We start from the raw sequence: 18922 nt of genomic DNA on the forward strand, positions 1-18922 counted from the left end.
TGATGCACTTTGCAGGAGCAAGGTAACACAGGGTGCAAACGCAAACCCGCTGGGGAAGAGCCACGTTCACAACCAGGACTGGGGTTTGGGGGAGCCTGATTCACTTTGCAGGAGCGAGGTAACACAGGGTGCAAATGCAAACCCGCTGGGGAAGAGCCACGTTCACAACCAGGACTGGGGTCTGGGGAGTCCTCCTTTGCTTTGGAGGGACGAAGATCACAGACAGAGCAAACAAACCCTTCTGCTAGGGATCAGGGCACGAACACTTGGGTTCACGGCCACTTCGGGGGAGTCTCCTCACTTTGGAGGAGCAAATCAATAGAGGGAGCAAATGCAAGCCCTTCTGCTGGGGATGGAGATGTGAGAGGTTAGGTTTGTTGCCAGGACCGGGTTCGGGAGGGCAGCCTGTGCCCAGGAGGAGTGGGAACGCAGGGGTCCGCTGCGCGGCGGCGCGGGGAGCAAGCGCAAGCCCCTCCGCACGGCCCGGGGGCTGCGAGCTCCGCTTCACGGCCGGGACCGGGCTCTGGGGAGCCTCCTGTGCTTCAGCAGGGCGAGACATGCAGCAGTCTTCTGCAAGGTAAGCGAGGTCTGGCTTGCAAAAAGCATCCTCCGCGTCCCTGGGAGGGGAATTCAGCGCTGCCCCTTCCCTCGGCAGAGCCTCCCTCCTCCCCGCGGCTTCTCTTACCGGCACACGAGTGCAGCGGCTTTGGCCTGACCAGGAGGGACGGACAGACGGAGTAGAGAGAAAGTTTCTCGAAGTAATCGCAGGTCTCCTTGGAGAGGATCTCGTCGATCATAAAGGTCTTGTAGCGCCTCCTGCTTGCCTTGGCCCGGGCCTGCGCCTGGCAGTGCATGGCCGGGCCTCCCGCCGGGCCTGCCACAGCCGCGCCCGCGGCCTGCCGTGCATGGGCGCCCGGCGACACCGAGCGCTGCCCCGGCTGCTGCTGCCGCCGCCGCCGCCTCCCTTCTCCTCCTCCTCCTCCCCACTGTAGGGCTAGGCTCGGCTCCCCGCTGCTCCCCCGCTATATAAACCTGCCGATAAGCATCTCTCGCCGGCCTTTTTAGGACGAGCCGGCTGTCAATCAGGCAGCCCGCGGCTCCCCGCCGAGCACCATTGTTGCCCAGCGCCGGGCTGGGAGGATCCGCCGCGGCTCTCCCCTCCCTGCTCGCTATTTTAAGGCACCGGGGTGTGTGCCGTTCTCTGCCGTTCTGCCTTCCTTGCCTTTTTTTTTTTTTTTTTTTGTTAAGTGCACAAACTGGAAAGGTTCCAGATCGGGGCTGGCTTTTCCCCTCCTTTCTCCTCTCAACTCCCCCTCTCTTCCCCGCGCCTGTAATTAGTACTGAAATGACAAGCGGGAGGGCACCTCCTGCCCGGCCGTGCAGCTTCCTCCCAGCTCAAGTGCTGGAGAGCGGCAGAAGGGGGGAAAAGTGTTATTTATAGGCGACTTGGTAGAGTTAGCTGATGGTCGGACCCGCTTTTAAAGGTCTTTTCAACCCCAAACGGTTCCACAGCCGAAGCTAGCACTGTCTGCTCCGACGCTGCTTTCGCCAGGCTGATGATTTAGTGTCAGATCATCACTAAGCTCAGCTGGGATTTGGGGAAGATGAGCTTGGAGCTCCTTTCTGCTGACAGACCCCGAGCAGCTCACCCGAGGTGCTCTGCCGCAGCTCTTCTCCCTCGCAGGCTGCGCCCTGAGGTTTCTTCCTGCGGCTCTGTTGCCTCTCTGCGGTTGTTTCCCCCGTTCGCAGGGAGGAAAATGCTCCCAAATTGGGGATCTTTAGCCCGCTGAGAAATGAAAGCGAGGCAGGGGGTTGAGGATACCTCACTCAGGAGTATGAGGAGGAGTCCTCCCTGCTAACCTGTTGCTACGTGGTTTTCCCAGCCGGCTCCCAGCTCCTCGTGTCTGCAAACTTCGAGCGGGTCAAGAGAGGCTCACTACGAGCCCCCCAAAACAATTATTTGCAGCCTTCATGCAAGGATTTAAGTGTAATCTGCAAAACATCGTTGGCCACCCTTTAGTTGTGCTGCTTCACCCACCAAAAGGGCAGCAAACTTTTCTTTTGCCGAGGGAAAAAATCAGTCTGTGGCTACGGAAAGCAGCAAACACCTCAAACTCTGAACGATTTGAGCAGCTCTTTGTGTGTGTGTGTGTTGATCTGTAATTTTATAAGCTTTATAATCTATAAACTATCTTTGTGTGTGTGTTGATCTGTAATTTTAGAAGCTTTATAATCCCATAAACTACCTTAATATTTCGTTTTTCAGTTACAAGTCTAATCTGGCTTTCACGTTAGAGATAGATTTGCTGGTTTGGAGAGCCCCAAAACCCCTCACCAAAACACTCCACGCACAGGCAAAAGTGGGAGGCAAGAGACAAGGAAATAAAATCCTTTTGCTGAATCCTTTGGGCTTTTTTTTCACCTTAAAAACTTGCTGCATGGCTTTCGAACGCAGCAACTGAGATTGAAGCTGGAGCAAAGTGTTTTGCTCTGTAACCCCTCTGGAAGGACATTCTCACGGCAGATAAAGCGCTTGGAGGTGGTTTCATTTCTTTTTGTTTTGGGAAGCCAAAGCCATCTCACAAAGAGGAGTTTCACTGCAATGGTAACAGTAGCTACAGAGTTCAAGGATTGTTTTTTCCCTTCTCCTCTGATAAGTCCTTTTAATTTACTTAAACTGTTGCTTTGATTCCTAAACAAATCAGGGATAGTTAAGGAGGTTTGCTGACTTCTTTCTGAATGTAGCTCTTCAATTCAGGCACAAAACGCTTTAGGAGTGCTTTTTTTTCCCCTCCCCAGGCGTGATTCCGAGGAAACCAAACAATTGCCAATAATTTTAATTTCAACAGTCAGTGCTTGCTGATAATGAGTGCAAAGAACACTTCTGAAGCAACGTCCTGAGCGAGCTGCTGCGTTAAACCCTGAAGCAGCAGCCAGCGGCGTTTTGCTCCACCATGAAGTCCTCAGTAGCTGGGCAGTAGCTGCAGCCCTTCTACCCTCCCTGCTCCAAGCTCATTTTGCATTCGCTGGCTTTGCAGAACCTGCCGAGATGCAGCAGAGGGATGGCTCTTAAACTGGGGGCACTGGAAATCAGGTTTGCCATGAGCACAACTAGGTCCAGCCCAGAAATCAAGGAGGGAAGGAATAGCAGCTCGCCCGACTCGCAGAGGAGTGACTGCAAGACAGGAGTCTCTGCTTGTCTTTGAACATTTCGTTCTCACGGCCGAAGGGTTTGGTGCCCCAAGCTGCGGAGCTGGCATCTGTGCCCACGCTCTGCAAACACCAGTCCCCCCCTGGCCAGCAGGCAGGGAGCTGAAGTGGCAGGTGAGATTAGCCTGACACATCCCCAGAAACTTTTAATCTTTGCTTACTGAATTTTAACCAAAGTCGCCCGAGTGGTGGGGTGGGTTATGTGTGAAGCACACATGGGCTGTCAATCAAAAAGGGGGGACTTTGGTCAGGAATAATCAGGGGTTTTGTTTCCAAAATTAATGAAGTGGCTGGAATAGCAAACATCTGCCAAGGGGACTCAAAGCCCCAGCAGCTGTTGGAGCCCCCAGTCGTACTCTTCCCATGCAGGACACAGCCTTGCTGAGAAGTGCTTCTCCCCAAGGTTTCCCTGCTGGTTGGGAAATGGGGCCGTGCGGGAGGGTGGAGAGCTCAAGGCATGTCAGGAAAGGTTTGGAGGGCAGAAGTCTTGGATGCAGTTTGCATGCTTCAGCCCAGCACCTGCACGCCACAAATACAAGCCGCAAATCAGCAAGTTAGCAGGATTTCTGTGCGTGCCCTTCTCCAAGAGGGAAGGGGGAATGAATCCAAGGGGCACAGTCCTGTAACTCATGGGCTGAGGCAAATTCCTCTGTAAAAGCAGCGAGGAGGAAAAGAATCCTGTCAGCCAGCAACAGGTTGTGAGTGGTGAAGAGCTGGGAGCTCAGCCCTCCGCCAGAGAACTGGGAGCAGATCCTCCAGGAGGTCCTACCCAGAGAAGGTAACAGCAGGAGACCTTCTGACCTAGGCTTTCTGGTGACTACTTGGTTTAGTTTGGAGAGTCAGGTACTTCTCCTGCTCTGCTGGAACCCCTCTGGTGATGTGCACCTCAGGAAAGCAATTAAGCACCTGAGAGTAGACTCCTTTAGTCCCAGCACAAACATTACCATGGGAGGGTGATTAAGGGCACAGGAATTAAGCTGCTGCTGTATGACTACATTTGTTATTTAAGCAGTACCCAAGTACCTGGCTCTGTTCAGGGAAAGAGTTAGCTGGTTGTGATTACTTACTGCTGTAGTTGTTCACTGGGATCGTCTGCCTAAGGAGAGGAATTCTGTCTGGTGGGTCCTCAACTTGCTCATTTTCACATTCAAACAATTTAAAATGCTCCAAACCTATTTTCTTCCCCTGATAACTCTGTGAAAAAAAAACCACTGGAGAGTGCCAAAGCTCTAAAGTGCATCAATTTTTGTCCCAGATTCCTTTCTCCTCAGCAAAAGGGCACAGAGCTTTTGCAAGCCCCTCTTTAAGCACTAGAAAAGTCCATTTTTTGCAGTGAAACTCAGCCCCCTTTGAAAGCAGATCCCTTCAGACACACCCAATCCTGTTAGGCACCAGCAGTCTCATCTCAAGGCTATGCCTTTTTTTTCCCCAACACCATACTGGGCTTGATACCTGGTCCAGAACAGGAAAATCCAACGTGTGGCTAGAAAGAAGGAGGCACACTTTGGGCCAGCATATTCCTCAGGGGACTCCAGAAGCTTTATCCTCTCTTACCCTTTGAGTAAAAGATCTCAGCATCCATCTCACACAAGGCAAGTGAGCTTCTAGTGTCTGCCTGGTGTCAGAGCAAAGTGGCACTACCCAGGAAGCTGCTGTGTTTAGTTTTAAAACCAGGAGTGTAAAATCTCTCTTGCACATGAGGTCAGCCCAAGGAGTCCTTCATGTTCCTTTGACAGAGAGGACAGGCAGTCTGTGGTGGCATCAGACAGGCTCTTGCTCTCTCTGTGGTGGCATCAGACAGGCTCTTGCTCTCTCTGTGGTGGCATCAGACAGGCTGCCACTCTCTCATCTCTCCACACAAGTCTCACCCCTGGCCTAAGTGACTGTGAAATAGGACTGCTCCCAGTCTGCTAGTTACACTGGAAATTCTTTCCACATCCCAAAAGTCCAGAGCCTGTTTCCAGTCCTCACAATCACCTTAATCCTCCTGCGTCCTCTAAATCTGTCTGCAGCCTCTTTGAATGTCAACAGACCTCACTCTGAGTCTGATTCTCCTGCTGTTCTCTCTACCCCTCTGTGGTGCTGCAGCACTTGTGGTGTCCAAATCAGCCCTGGCTTCTAGTGGACAGACACTACAAAGTAGTGGCCAGAATAAACTCAGGCTTGAGCTGCTGTCTTCAGTAAAATTATTCTGCAAGCTGAACTGTCAGCTGGGACACCTTTGGGTCGTTTCTTCCTCTCAGCCTCACTCAGAGCCAATTTTCTCATCTAGCAATAGAGTGAAGTGGTATTTGTCATGTGGATGAAGCCCTTGGCTAGTCCCCAAATTGGAGTCATAGATTCACACAATGGTTTGGGTTGGAAGGGACCTTAATGATCATCCAATTCCAACTCCTCTGCCATGTGCAGGGACACCTCCCACTCACCCAGGTTGCTCAAGACCTCACCCAGCCTGGCCTTAAACACCTCCAGAGAGGAAGCATCCACAGCCTCTCTGTTCCTGTGTCTCTCCAAGCTCATACTGAAGAACTTCTTCATAGGATGCAGTCTAAGCCTGCTTTCTCTCAGCTTAGAATCACTGCATCTAAGACACCCATATGAAATGTCCCTCTCCAGCCTTCCTGTAGCATCCTTTCAGATATTGCAAGGCAGCTCTGAGGTCCCCCCAGAGTCTTTTCTTCTCCAGGCTGAGCAATCCCAGCTCCCTAAATCCTGGAGAGCATCACAGGATGCAACTGATCCTGCTGCTGTCCTGAGCACAGTTCCCAAGGGTCCACTTTGGGCAAGACAGATGCACCTTGTCTCCTACTATTCACCCCAAGTATTAATAGGAGAATAAATACTTTCTCCATCCATCCATCTACCTATCCATCCATTTCTCCAAGGATCTCCACACTGCATCACTTCAACATCATCCTATTCCCACTGCTGTCCTCTCCAGGATGCCAGTGAAAGCCAAAACACCTATTTTAGCGTGGCAAAGATAACAAAATCTCCCATTTAACTCACTTTCCTGGAAGGACTGGAGCCAATGGCAAGGAGAAGCATCTGATCTCATGGGAATGAGAGGCTTGGAGACTGGAACAGCTTTAAAAAGCTCCCCCAGTTGTTGGCACGGGAGACTTCCCAAATCTAACAGTGCTTCACTCCCCGATCTATACTCCAGCCTAATTTGGATGAGGATCCACATGCAAGTGTTCTCTGCTTCATCCAGCTCTGCCTAGGGCCAATTATTTTGTGCACAAGGCTTGCTAAAGCTCTGCCAAGATGGATGGTAGCATGTTAAAAGAGGAAGAATCAAAATATTTCCAACTCCTCTAAAAGGGGCCAGGATGTTTTGGTGTCCTGCGACTGATGCCTTATTCATTACTCATGGGGATTATATCTGTTTGCTTGCCTGCTTTTTTTCCCCTCTACAAGACAGTTTACCTGAAAGCAAAGAACAGAGGCAAAAAAAAAAAAGATCCCAAAGCAAGAGAGCAGAAGAATGTCTCCAGTCTCCATAGAGACACCAGAAAAACACCCTGATCATGTGAGTTGTACACAAGAAGCCTATTCATACTGCCATGGGTGCTTGTTCCAGGACCTTAAGTCATTTTGACAATCTGCCACTATCTCAGCCTGCAAGAAGCCTGGAGGGAGTTATTGATGCCATCAAATACTGATCTTTGTAAATGGTTTCTAGACAGCCTTCATCCTTCTGGGCTCTGCAGAGTTCCAAATCCAAACCTGGATGGATGGATCTTAGCTCAGCCGTGCGAGAGAAACCAACATTAAACCTCATTGCTGTCTACAACTACCTGAAGGGCTGTAGCCAGGTGGGGTTGGGCTCTGCTGCCAGGCACCCAGGGACAGAACAAGGGGACACAGCCTCAAGCTGTGCCAGGGGGGGTTCAAGCTGGATGTTGTTAGGAAGTTGTTGTCAGAGAGAGTGATTGGCATTGGAATGGTCTGCCCAGGGAGATGGTGGAGTGGCTGTGGCAGGAGGTGTTGAATCCAAGCCTGGCTGGGGCACTTAGTGCCATGGTCTGGCTGGGTGCTAGGTTGGGCTGGCTGAGCTTGGAGCTCTCTTCCAACCTGCTTGATTCTATGATTCTATGATCACAATGTCCAGACAGAGCCTGGATGCTGGGTCCTACACAAATCGCCCAGGCTCCCCTCCCAAGCAGCCTGCAGACAGTCAGAAGTTGCCTGCCAGAAGCCCCAGAGTACACTACAAGAGCTCAAGTCCTGCTCTTCACCTCCTCAGGCCTCACTCTGCTGCAGTTCACTGGCATAGATAGACTTGTATTTAATTAAATGAATACAAGGGCAAGAAGGGAGAGACAGGGACTCTGGGAGGCACTCAGTAACAGCATCCCAGAATTTCCTGTAGCACTGCTGGGTCCCTGGGTAAAGGTACCTAGGACACAGGTAAGGCCCAGATGTCTAATGGTAAGGGATGGGCAGAGGTTTCCAAGCAGCAGAGCCTGATCCTGCCTATAAATAGATTTGTTCCTTCTAAACAAGGAAAGAGCAAAGTCTCAGCTATACTGAAAAATGCCTTTAGAGGTCCTGGCCAAATTTCCTCTTTTGAGGGAGCCTGCTCACAGGGAAAGGGCTTGCTGTGTGCATGGAAGCCAGCCAAGGAAGGATTTGGTGCCTGAAACACAGAGGAGAGTCTCCCTCCTAATTAAAAGTGCCTCATTTGGCTACCTATGATGCTCAGAGTCCCTCTTCAACCTGCCAGGAAGCTCCCCATAAAATTCCTACCTGCAGAACAGCTCAGGAATCCATTTCATGGCCAGAGTTGAAGAACAATGCCATTCCCAGAGGGATTTGTTGCCTGGGTTTCAGCAGCTGGGTGTTTCAGCATCAGTTTGGAGCCAGCACATGCTCTGAGGGTTCAGGAGCGCTGCATTTGGGGGACTCTGCACAGGCAGCTGGGCTGCCTGCAGCCTGCTCAGCTTCAGCTCAGACCAAACTGCTTGTGACACTGAAAAGTAGCCTTGGATTAAAAGATTTGGCCCTGAAGAATGACCTGTCTGCAGCAGTGGTGTTTGGGGAGCAAATCTGTCACACTCTGGATTGCTTAACAGCAGCCGAGGCAGAGGGCTCTGCCATCAGTCACCTCCACAGCACCTGGCCCTGCCTTGCTTCCCCCCTGTTTGCTGCAGCCTGTTTTCAGATGGAGCTTTTTGGATGCTTCCAGCTCCATGCAGGGACAAGCTCTGCCCCCAAGCTAGGGTTCAAACAACACAGCTCATACCCACGAGGACCGGGCAGAAATCAGCTCCAATTCGATTGCCATCCAGGGTAATTAGGGCACATTACAATACACAGAGCTGCTAAGACCCTGGTGCCAATGGCTAAGCCACAGAGCTTTCACTGTGTGGGTCATGTAAGTGGGGGAGTAGGACATCAAACAACTGGTACATGTGTCCTGTCCCCTTGCATTTAAGGAACAGCTCCCAAGTTCCTTATCTCATACATCCAATTTTCCTGCCCCAAATCTCAGCTTTATGCTTGACCTTGAGCCGTTTATCTTCTTACTATTACCTCTTTCCTTGCTCCTCTCTCCAAATTTCTCTCAACAGCCCTTTTCCAATGGCATTCTGAAAGGTCTTAATCCCTGCAGCAAGGGACTCTAACACTCCTGGGAAACTCAAGCCTGGTGTTAGCTGCTAAGTGACCATAGGCAAAGTGTCCTTCATCCAGGGCTTAACTCAGGCTGCTCAGATCTTGATTGTGTCTGCTTGGAAACAAAAACTGTTTTCATTTGCCTTCCACCTGCTCCAAAGATTCCCTAGTGTAGGGTAAAGCTCCACTCTGCAGCCTGTTGTAGACAGCAACAAATGAAGAGCATCTTTGAGACAGGAAACAAACAAAGAAGCTCAATCTGAAAGTTTGTCCCTGCTACCACTTTGCCACCAGAAACACCTTGTGGATGTCCCCTCCCTGGAGGTGCTCAAGGCCAGGCTGGATGAGACCTTGAGCAACCTGGGCTAGTGGGAGGTGTCCCTGCCTATGGCAGGGCAGTTGGGATTGGATAATCTTTAAGGTGTCTTCCAACCCGATCCATTCTATGAATCTCTGAAGTGGTTAACAACGAAGCCTTCCTCTGAGCTCAGAGCAGCATCCTTGGGAGCAGTTGCTCCTTTAAACTTACAGCATGTTCCCTCTTTTCCTATCTGTAGCACAGGTGTGACAAGGACAACCTCCACCAGGCAAAGGACAGCAATTGAAGACGTCCTGGTAAGCCACAAACAGTTGTTGGGAAAGGCAAAAAGTGGGTTAAAGAGTTTTGTGTTCCTAGTTGTTTTGAGCAGAACTGGTATGGCCACATTGCTAGGAGATGCTCCTGTGTGCAGGAGTACAAACAACCCTGCCATGTTCTGAAGGGCTTCCGTGGCAAGAGGTGAAGTTTTGTTCATCTGGTGCCCTGTTGGGGCTTTGTGCACTTCAGTAACAGGAGATGCACAGCCTGGATCACAGGCTGGGATAAACCAGGCTGGTTCTGTTTGCTTCTGCAGGGCTTAGCCAGCTTATAGTAGGACATCCAGGTCTCTTGGGCAAAGCTACAGGTTGTCAGCTGCTGCTTTCTGTCTGTCTGTCTGCAGAGGATTCTTGAGGTCTTGGTTACCCCAACAACCTGTAGAGTGGGTAAAGATGGAGCGTTCCTGGGCTTGGTGGCACCTGTGACTGTTAGCCCATTGTGTTCACAGAGAAATAAATGCTCTCAGCTCCACAATGAATGCTTGTAGCTGTTCTAAATACATGCAAATAGTTGAGGATGAGCATGTTAGCAAGAGAGAGAGTGACTGGAAGTGATGGGCTCTTTCTGCCCTTTACACTGCAGGCTTGAAGAGCAGCTTGCAGGTCAGAAGCAGAGCCATCTGTCTCCTGAGGCAGACTTCCAGTGCCTTGCTGCCTGCTGCATCTGGAGTCACTCTATTAGTGGTAGGTCAGCAATCAAATCGTTGCCATTCATCAGCTGAGAGTCTCTCTTCTGCATTGTCCTGCTGCTAAGGCTGGGTCGTGCTGTTGTGCTGGGTGCTGACAGCCTGTCTGAGGCCACTAAAGAACCCCTCGTGAGAATGCAAAGCTTGAGCAGGCAGTTTGGCAAACACAGGGTGGTGTAGATGTGGTTAGGACAGATAGCAGCACAGAAACCCAGATGCTGGCTCAAGAGCCCAGAGAACCAGTGCCCCTTTGGACTGCCTCAGCCTCAGATGCCATCCAACCCACGTTCAGACGTCCAGGCAGGGCTCTGTGTTCTCAGAACCAATTGACTCTCCCTTTCTGTGAGTGCTGGGTCACAGCCCCGTGGGTTAGTCATGGCAAAAGGCAGGCAACACAACTCTTCCTTAAAAGTCCATCAGACAGCCACATTAACCCCTGTAATCCCTTCCTGTGGTGTCTGTGACGCCACATAGATTAATTAATTAAAGCCTGTTATCCTGTGGCCACTGTCAATTAAGTGTTTCCTTGTAACCTGCATAACGAGGGCTCATTCATTAGCAACTGTTTCCATTACATTTAAGGCTGTGAGGCTCTCTGAAGGCTTCTCCTCCCCAAAAAGAGATCTGTAACTTGTTCTGGTTTGACTTTCTGGGTGAAGGGAGGGGATGGAGAAGCAACCAGTGGCAGAGGCACACAATGGATCTGTTCCAAACCCCAGCAATTAATAAGTGATCGTTGCTGTGCCCTGGGTAGGCACAGTGCCATCTGCAAACAGCTCTGCTTGGGGAGATGGAGGCAATTCCTGGCTCTGCTGCTTGCCAGCCCTGTGACCCCAGAACAGCTCCCCAGAGAGCTGTCTGGAGGACTGCATATACAGCTGAAGAGAAGCAACCTTCTGTCCGGAGCCAGCAGCTTGTTGTCTGCCTCTGAAGTGCAGCCTCACCAAAGAGTCACTCAGGTCAGAGAACCACAGAACAGCTTCTGTTGGAAAAGGCCTCCAAGGGCACCCAGTCCAACCACCAGCCAACACCACCATGGCCTTTAAACCAGCCCCCAAGTGCCATGGCCACACATTTCTTGAGCACCTCCAGGGATGGTGACTCCACTACCACCCTGGGCAGCCTGTTCCAATGCTTGGCCACTCTTGCAGTGACAAAATTGTCCCTAATACCCAATCTGGACCTCCCCAGTGCTGTGGGCCTCCCCACAGGAGGTCTGAAGTGCTTCTGAGTAGATCCATTGCAAGATTTGTGGTGCTGATGCACTTTAAAGTGCCAGATTCCTGAGCTGTGTCACTAGAAGTGTAATCCCCTCTCTGCCAGAGAAACTCTGAGGAGCTAACTCACCAAAGCACTGCACAGAAAAGCAGGAGATGCTTCTTTCAAGCAGCATCATTGATGACAAAAACTTCACCATTTTCAGTCACAGAATCTTAGAATGCTTTGGGCTGGAAGGGACCTCTAAAGGTCATCTGGTCCTGAATGAAGCAGTGACATCTCCAACTAGATCAGGTTGCCCAGAGCCCCATCAAACTTGACCTTGATTGGCTCCATGAATGGGGCATCCACCACCCCCCTGGGAAACCTGTTCCAGTGTTCCACCACCCTCAGAATAAAGAACTTCTTCCTAATATCCAAGCAAAATCTGCTCTTCTCTAGTTTAAAACCATTGCCCCTTGCCCTACTGCCTCAAGCCCTTCTAAACAGCCTCCCCCAGCTTTCTTGTAGGCCTCCTTCAGGTACTGGAAGGCTACTAATGAGCACCGATACACTAAATGAGTACTTCAAGCCCTTTCAGACCTAATGTGATCTATTTATTTAAGATCACTGTGGTAAAGCTGATCTAACAGAATGATTAATCCACTCAGGCTTACCAAGAGTCCTTTTCAGGAGCTGCCTCAAAAGAAAAGGGAAAGGACAAAGCTCTGAGCCACTTGATGTAGTGGAGGATGTCCCTGCTGACTGCAGGGGGTTTGGAATGGATGAGACCTTTGGAGGTGCCTTCCAACTCGAAGCATTGCATGGTTCTGGGACTAGCTGGATGCAAAGCCTTTGCATTCCTGCCTGCCCCTTGTGCTGGAGCAGCTGCTGGGAGATGGAGCTCCACTTCCCTCTTCTGGCAAAACTCACACTTGCAAGGGCTTGTTAAAGATGGATTGAAAGGTTAAATATAGGTAGGTAGATAGATATAAATAACTATATCTCCTATTAACCCAAGGCTGGGCTAGGTTTCCTTTGAGTAAAGCCCAAAGCTGGATGTGTCAGACAGAATCTATGCATCAGGGGAGAAATAATTGAAGCCTGTCTGGAGAGAACTGACAAACAGCCAAAGAAACTAAGCTCAGGCAGTAACTTGTGGGCTGGTTTAACCCTAGTAATGGTGATACAGAATCATAGAATGGTTTGTGTCAGAAGGAACCTTAAAGATCATCTAGTTCCAACACCCCCTGCCATAGGCACAGACACCTTCTCCTATCCCTATCAAGGCCTTGTCCAACCTGGCCTTGAGCACTTTGAGGAAGGGGACACCCACAGCATCCCTGAGCAACCTGTTCCAGTGTCTCACCATCCTCACCAGAAAGAATTTCTTCCCAATATCCACTCTAAATCTGCCCTCCTCCAGTGTAAAGCTACTGCCCCTTGTGTTAGAAACACAGTGACCAGCAGGGCCAGGGAGGTGGTCATCTCTCTGTGCTTCACTGCTGCTGTGGCTCTGGACAATGACCACAAAGCTCTGAATTTGCTACACTGCTGCATGCAAGGGAGGCCTCCTGTAGAGATTTAGTTGCAGAGACTGGAAAGAGAAGGGAGTAAATATTTGGCTGTCATGATGGTTTGGGAGTTGTCTGCCCCCACACACTGATGAAATCACCCAGACTAGACTCAGCCTGCGGGAAGTTAAGGAATGAAGCTTTATACTCACAGCTTGACACAAGATACAAGCAGAGAGTTACAGCATTTACAGCTAGGGACAGAAATAGACAGGTTAAAGTGACACAGAAACACAGCAGCCCTCCCAGGAGGGGCTCTCAACCACCCTTCCACCTTCTTCCCACCCCTCTACCTTACCCCAGAGTCTGCCTTATGTGCAAGGTGAGCTTGGAGGATCAGCCAGGGGCGTCAGAAGCAGAAGGATTAGTTACACAGATCCAAGCAGAAACAGACTCTGACATAGAGAGACACAAACTGTGTCTTATCTGGGTTTGTGTCCTTGTTTGTATACGTCTCAGCAGACCTGTGAGTGCAGCAGACATCAGCACTGTTTCCTCTCTCACAGCCTATCATCTAATTTCTCTCACTAAAATATTTCAATGAGCCTCCAACTAGCACAGCTGTCAGGTTCAAAAGTTGCTGGGTGGTGTCCCTGTGTGGCTCTCTGCTTCTTGTACATAGCAGCTGCAGAGGAGGCAGCAGTGCCCAGGTGGGCAGCAGAGCCAATGGCATCCTGGGCTGGCTCAGGAGCAGTGTGGGCAGCAGGACAAGGGAGGTTCTTATGCCCCTGTGCTCAGCACTGCTCAGGCCACCCCTGGAGTGCTGTGTCCAGTTCTGGGCTCCTCCATTGCAGAGAGATGTTGCAGTACTGGAAAGTGTCCACAGGAGGGCGCCAAAGCTGTGAGGGGCCTGGAGCAGAGCCCTGTGAGGAGAGGCTGAGGGAGCTGGGGGGGTGCAGCCTGCAGCAGAGGAGGCTCAGGGCAGAGCTCATTGCTGCCTGCAGCTGCCTGCAGGGAGGCTGTAGCCAGGTGGGGTTGGGCTCTGCTGCCAGGCAGCCAGGGACAGAACAAGGGGCCAGAGCCTCAAGCTGTGCCAGGGCAGGTTGGGCAGGTTCAGGCTGGATGTTAGGAGGAAGTTCCTGACAGAGAGAGTGATTGGCATTGGAATGGGCTGCCCAGGGAGGTGGTGGAGTGGCTGTGGCTGGAGGTGTTGAAGCCAAGCCTGGCTGGGGCACTTAGTGCCATGGTGTGGTTGGTTGGGCAGGGCTGGGTGCTAGGCTGGGCTGGCTGAGCTTGGAGCTCTCTTCCAACCTGCTTGATTCTATGATTCTATGCTTCTATGATTCTGAGTCCTTCCCTACGCAGAGAGCTCCCCCGGGATGCCCATTTAATGTCATCCTCCTGCCCTGTGAAGTCTTCCTGCTGCGACCCCACGGCCCCACCTCTGCTCTGCTGCCAGCTGCATCATGCAAGGGCCTGACCTCAGCTCTGGAGTTATAAAGTATTGAGCAGGAGTGGGATGGAGCTGGATGCTGAGTGTCAAACAGAGAGGGAACAGCAGGGGGAGGTATCAGGCAAGACATGAGAGCAAGCACCAGACATGTCCTGCTCTGTGCTGACAGAGTAACCCCAAGGTCCCTCCGGCTCTGCATGTCTCCCGCTCCCATCCTCTGCTGTGGGAGACAGTACGCCCTGAAAGGAATTGTGCAGAGGATGGAAATGGTTTAGCAGGCAGTAGAAAGGGAAAATCCTTTGTGCCCTGCTGAACTGCACGTCTGGGGGCTCTGGGCAGACAGTGGAAAGGTGTGCAAGAGGCTTTGCCCTTTGGGTGTGCTTCTGGGTGCTGCTGATCTCATCCCAGCCACTCAGGTCTAAAGCAGAAAGATGCCACATACAGCCCTGGAAGTGGATGTAGCTCTCACCCCCACGGTGCAGGGATGCTCTCAACAACCAGAGGTTCTGGAGAGCACATCTGGAATTGCTTACAGCAGCATCTGGAAGCTGTCATGAGCTGCAGTGAGATGCAGTTGTTTAATTATCCTGGGTCCACATCCTTTGCCACTGTGAAGCTGTCAGTGGCCATTCAGCCTCCTTGGCACAGCTCCCAGCACACTAACCTTGGGTGCCACTCATCACAAAGGACACTTGTGATGGTACAGGAAGGATTAACTTCATCTTCAGCCCTGCCTTGATGGTGTCCAGCACAAGGAAATAACTGTGAGGATGTCACTGTTACAGCAAGGGGAATGAAAAAGGCTTAGACTGGATATGAGGAAAAGGTTTTTCAGGGAGAGAGTGGTCAGGGACTGGAATGAGCTGCCCAGGAGGGTGCTGGAGTCACCCAGCCTGGCTGTGTTTCAGGGTGGTTTGGCTGTGGTGCTTGGGGCTATGGTTTAAGGTGAATCTTGCAGAGTAGGGTTCTGGGTTGGGCTTGGTGCTCCTGAGGGGCTTTGCCAGCCTGCATGGTGCTGTGATCCTGTGAACTGGAAAGGTGGAAGTGTGAAATGCTCAAATTCTCCACAACTGAAGCTCTGCAGAATTCAGAGCTGGGCAAAACACAGATGAAGATTTCATCCCACAGCACCAATCTCTTCTTTCAGGAGACACCCACCAAGAAATGTGAGGTTAGCATGATCATAAGAGCTATGTTGGAAGGAGCTCAAAAGTGCTCTGGACACCTGCTTCACCATCATCTTAGTACCTCATGCTCTGTTATCAGTGTACAGCAGGTGAACTTTTGGTGGAAGATCATAGAATGGCTCAGGGTGGAAGGAACCTCAGAGATCATCAACTCTGACCCCCCTGCTGTGGGCAAGGACACCTCTCAACTAGACTTGGCTCCCCAAGGCCTCATCCAGCCTCACCTTGAACACCTCCAGGGAGGTTGTGGAGCACAGAAGCACCCAACGTGATCAAAGATCACGTTGGGTGCTTCTGTGCTCCACAACCTCCCTGGGCAACCTGTTCCAGAGTCTCACCACCCTCATGCTAAAGAACTTCCTAAGCTCCAGTCTAAACTCTGCTCTCCCTCAGCTTCAAAACATTCCCCCCTTGTCCTGTCTCTGGACTCCCTCTGCACCTTTCCTGTAGGATCCCTTCAGGTATTGGAAGGCAGCTCTGAGGTGCCCCCAGAGTCTTTTCTTCTCCAGGCAGAAGAATCCCAGCTCCCTTCAGGGACTGGAAAGCAGCTATTAGGCCCCCAGGAGTCTTCTCCAGGCAGAACACTCCCAGCTCCCTCAGCTGCTCCAGCCCTTGGAACTCCTCTTTCTGGTTCCTGTCTATTTCCCTATCTCTTTATCATCATCTTTGCTTGTCCCTGGAAATGAAGGAGTTAAGCAGCCTCTGCTGTGTGTTTTACCCAAAGCACAAAGGGAGAGCAGTGAAGGATTCTTGCTCAGTGCTGAGCTTCCAGGCTGAACTTCCTCTGAAACCGTTTGCATCTTCCCTTTCCGCCTCCAGCAATGCCTCTGAGGTCAGTGTCTTGACCTGGGATGGATGGGATTAGATCAGGAGGGAGGCTGATGCCTCTGCCCAGCCAACTCTTTCCGAGTGGGATGGACCTCCCTCTGCTAACGGCAAGCAGAGAAATGTGAGAGGGGGAGGGGGAATGGAATAAAACTAATAGAAAGCAACCAAGAATGTTGGGAAGCTCTGGGGACAAGAGGGGACATGAAAGGACACAGGATGCAAAAGCTCTCCCTGCCCAGTGGCAGCAGGGATGCAAAAGCTCTCCCTGCCCAGTGGCTGCAGGGGTGCAGAAGCTCTCACTGCCCAGTGGCAGCAGGGATGCAAAAGCTCTCCCTGCCCAGTGGCTGCAGGGATGCAGAAGCTCTCACTGCTCAGTGGCTGCAGGGATGCAGAAGCTCTCACTGCTCAGTGGCAGCAGGGGTGCAGAAGCTCTCACTGCCCAGTGGCTGCAGGGGTGCAGAAGCTCTCACTGCCCAGTGGCAGCAGGGGTGCAGAAGCTCTCCCTGCCCAGTGGCTGCAGGGGTGCAAAAGCTCTCCCTGCCCAGTGGCAGCAGGGGTGCAGAAGCTCTCACTGCCCAGTGGCTGCAGGGGTGCAGAAGCTCTCACTGCCCAGTGGCTGCAGGGGTGCAGAAGCTCTCACTGCCCAGTGGCTGCAGGGGTGCAGAAGCTCTCACTGCCCAGTGGCTGCAGGGGTGCAGAAGCTCTCACTGCCCAGTGGCTGCAGGGGTGCAGAAGCTCTCCCTGCCCAGTGGCAGCAGGGGTGCAGAAGCTCTCACTGCCCAGTGGCTGCAGGGGTGCAGAAGCTCTCACTGCCCAGTGGCTGCAGGGGTGCATCCAGAGCTGTAGAGAAGGCAAAGGAATGACAGAGAAATCATTCCAGCAGGACCAGATTCCAAAGCAGACATGTAGGAGCTGAGCTCCTGCTGCAGTGAACAGCCAGATGGCTGCGTGTCCCAGGGAGCTGCTGCTGGGAAAGGAAGTGTGGAGGGAAGGAGGGGGAGGGCAGGGTCACTTACACATGACTCCTCCATTCCCAGTGAAAGAGGAAAAGGAAATGCAGATTAGGAGAGGTCTTCATGGCCCCAGCACTGGCTGAGCCAGCACAGGCACTGCAGGCAGAAGCAGCCAAAGAATGCCTTTGAACCTCCTGTGCTCACATAGTTTTCTTGCCCTCTTCCCTTCTCAGGCTCCCCCAGCGTCTCAGCCCCCTCTTTTCTCACTTGCAGACCACCCCTCTCTCCGTTTCTGGCAGTCCCTCTGCACTCCTGCAGAGCCCCAGAGCAGGGACTGGTTTATAGCACCCTAAGCCATGTGCCAGGGGCTCGCAGCCTCTCTTCTGCGTGCTCCAGAGCAGTCCCTGCCGGGGCATGGGCAGACAAAGGGCAGCAGAGCCAAGCCTTTAGCCTGGCATCCCCTGAGGTGCTCCCAGATCCATCTGCCCAGGGAGAAGGGGGAAATCAGGCACACCACTGATGGAGTCACACAGGCTGGACTGCCACACCAGTACAGGCTGCACTGCCACACCAGTACAGGCTGCACTGCCACACCAGTACCAGCTGGACTGCCACACCAGTACAGGCTGGATGTGCCACACCAGTACAGGCTGGACTGGCACACCAGTACAGGCTGGATTGGCCACACCAGTACAGGCTGGACTGGCACACCAGTACAGGCTGGATTGGCCACACCAGTACAGGCTAGACTGGCACACCAGTACAGGCTGGATTGGCCACACCAGTACAGGCTGGACTGGCACACCAGTACAGGCTGGATTGGCCACACCAGTACAGGCTGGACTGGCACACCACGCGAGGGGCAACGCTGTGCATTTAGCACTGCCTCAGTGAGGCCCACATCAGGACATCTCCTCTTACTTCTTGACACTCTCAGCACTCATTATGTGATCTTGACCAAGTCATCTCCCCTGGCTGTGCCTCAGCTCCCCCAGTCCTGAGCCAGGGAGGATGCTGACCCCGAGGTTTTGTGTTGGAAACACCAAACCAGCTCAAAAGGAAGCTAATGGGGTGAGTCAGGGTCCTCTCTAACCAAGAGCCTAGAAGCTCCATCCTTCGAGCAGCTGTGAAAGTGAGACACATCAATGAGTTTTCATTTCAGAGCAGGAGTTTTGTTGTTGGGGTTGGGGTTTTTCCTGGGCTTTGAGGTGTTCCACACCGGATATGGATCCTTTTATCCTGTTCTGCAAGGACGCATCAAAGCCAGGCTGACACTGAAGGTGAGAGAGATGAGAGTGCTCTGCACATCAGTTAGCTGTTCACAGGCAGCCCTGACCCTGCAGGCTGAAGGGAAGCAGCAGGAAAGGCAAAATCAGAACTACCTGGTGCCTCAGCCAGCTGGCAAAACAAAAGCAAATCCCCTCAAGCCCCCACAATCTTGTTCTGTTTGGCTTTGCTAAGCCCCTTTTCATTGAGGGGTGTTTGGTTACCTGGACAGGAGCCCTGAGTCTCCCATTAAATCAGAATGGGAAATGAGAGAGCCCTGGGGTAGAAAGAAAGTGGCTGTCTGAAAGGCATGCAAGCTTTGGACCTTAAACCAACGTTAACTGAATGCTTTTCCTCTCTCTGTAGGTGGCAA

General features: G+C 52.0%; 1 protein-coding gene and 1 long non-coding RNA gene across 2 annotated transcripts in view; one reads left to right on the forward strand and one right to left on the reverse strand.

Annotated features, from left to right (window-relative positions):
* The window catches only part of BARX2 (BARX homeobox 2), a 40804-nt gene extending 39574 nt beyond the window's left edge, over positions 1-1230 (reverse strand). Inside the window, exon 1 of the mRNA XM_064173167.1 lies at positions 686-1230. Within this exon, the coding sequence (XP_064029237.1) occupies positions 686-854 (169 nt within the window). The 5' untranslated portion in view covers positions 855-1230. The remainder of the gene's footprint in view (positions 1-685) is intronic.
* LOC135191145 (uncharacterized) lies at positions 328-10111 on the forward strand. Its single transcript, XR_010308736.1, has 3 exons — positions 328-577; positions 9387-9444; positions 10049-10111. It is a non-coding gene; the product is annotated as an uncharacterized LOC135191145 (long non-coding RNA).
* Positions 10112-18922: the final 8811 nt, after the last annotated feature.

The sequence above is a fragment of the Pogoniulus pusillus genome, chromosome 38 (assembly GCF_015220805.1).
Source record: "Pogoniulus pusillus isolate bPogPus1 chromosome 38, bPogPus1.pri, whole genome shotgun sequence".
NCBI classification, from domain to species: Eukaryota; Metazoa; Chordata; class Aves; order Piciformes; family Lybiidae; genus Pogoniulus; species Pogoniulus pusillus.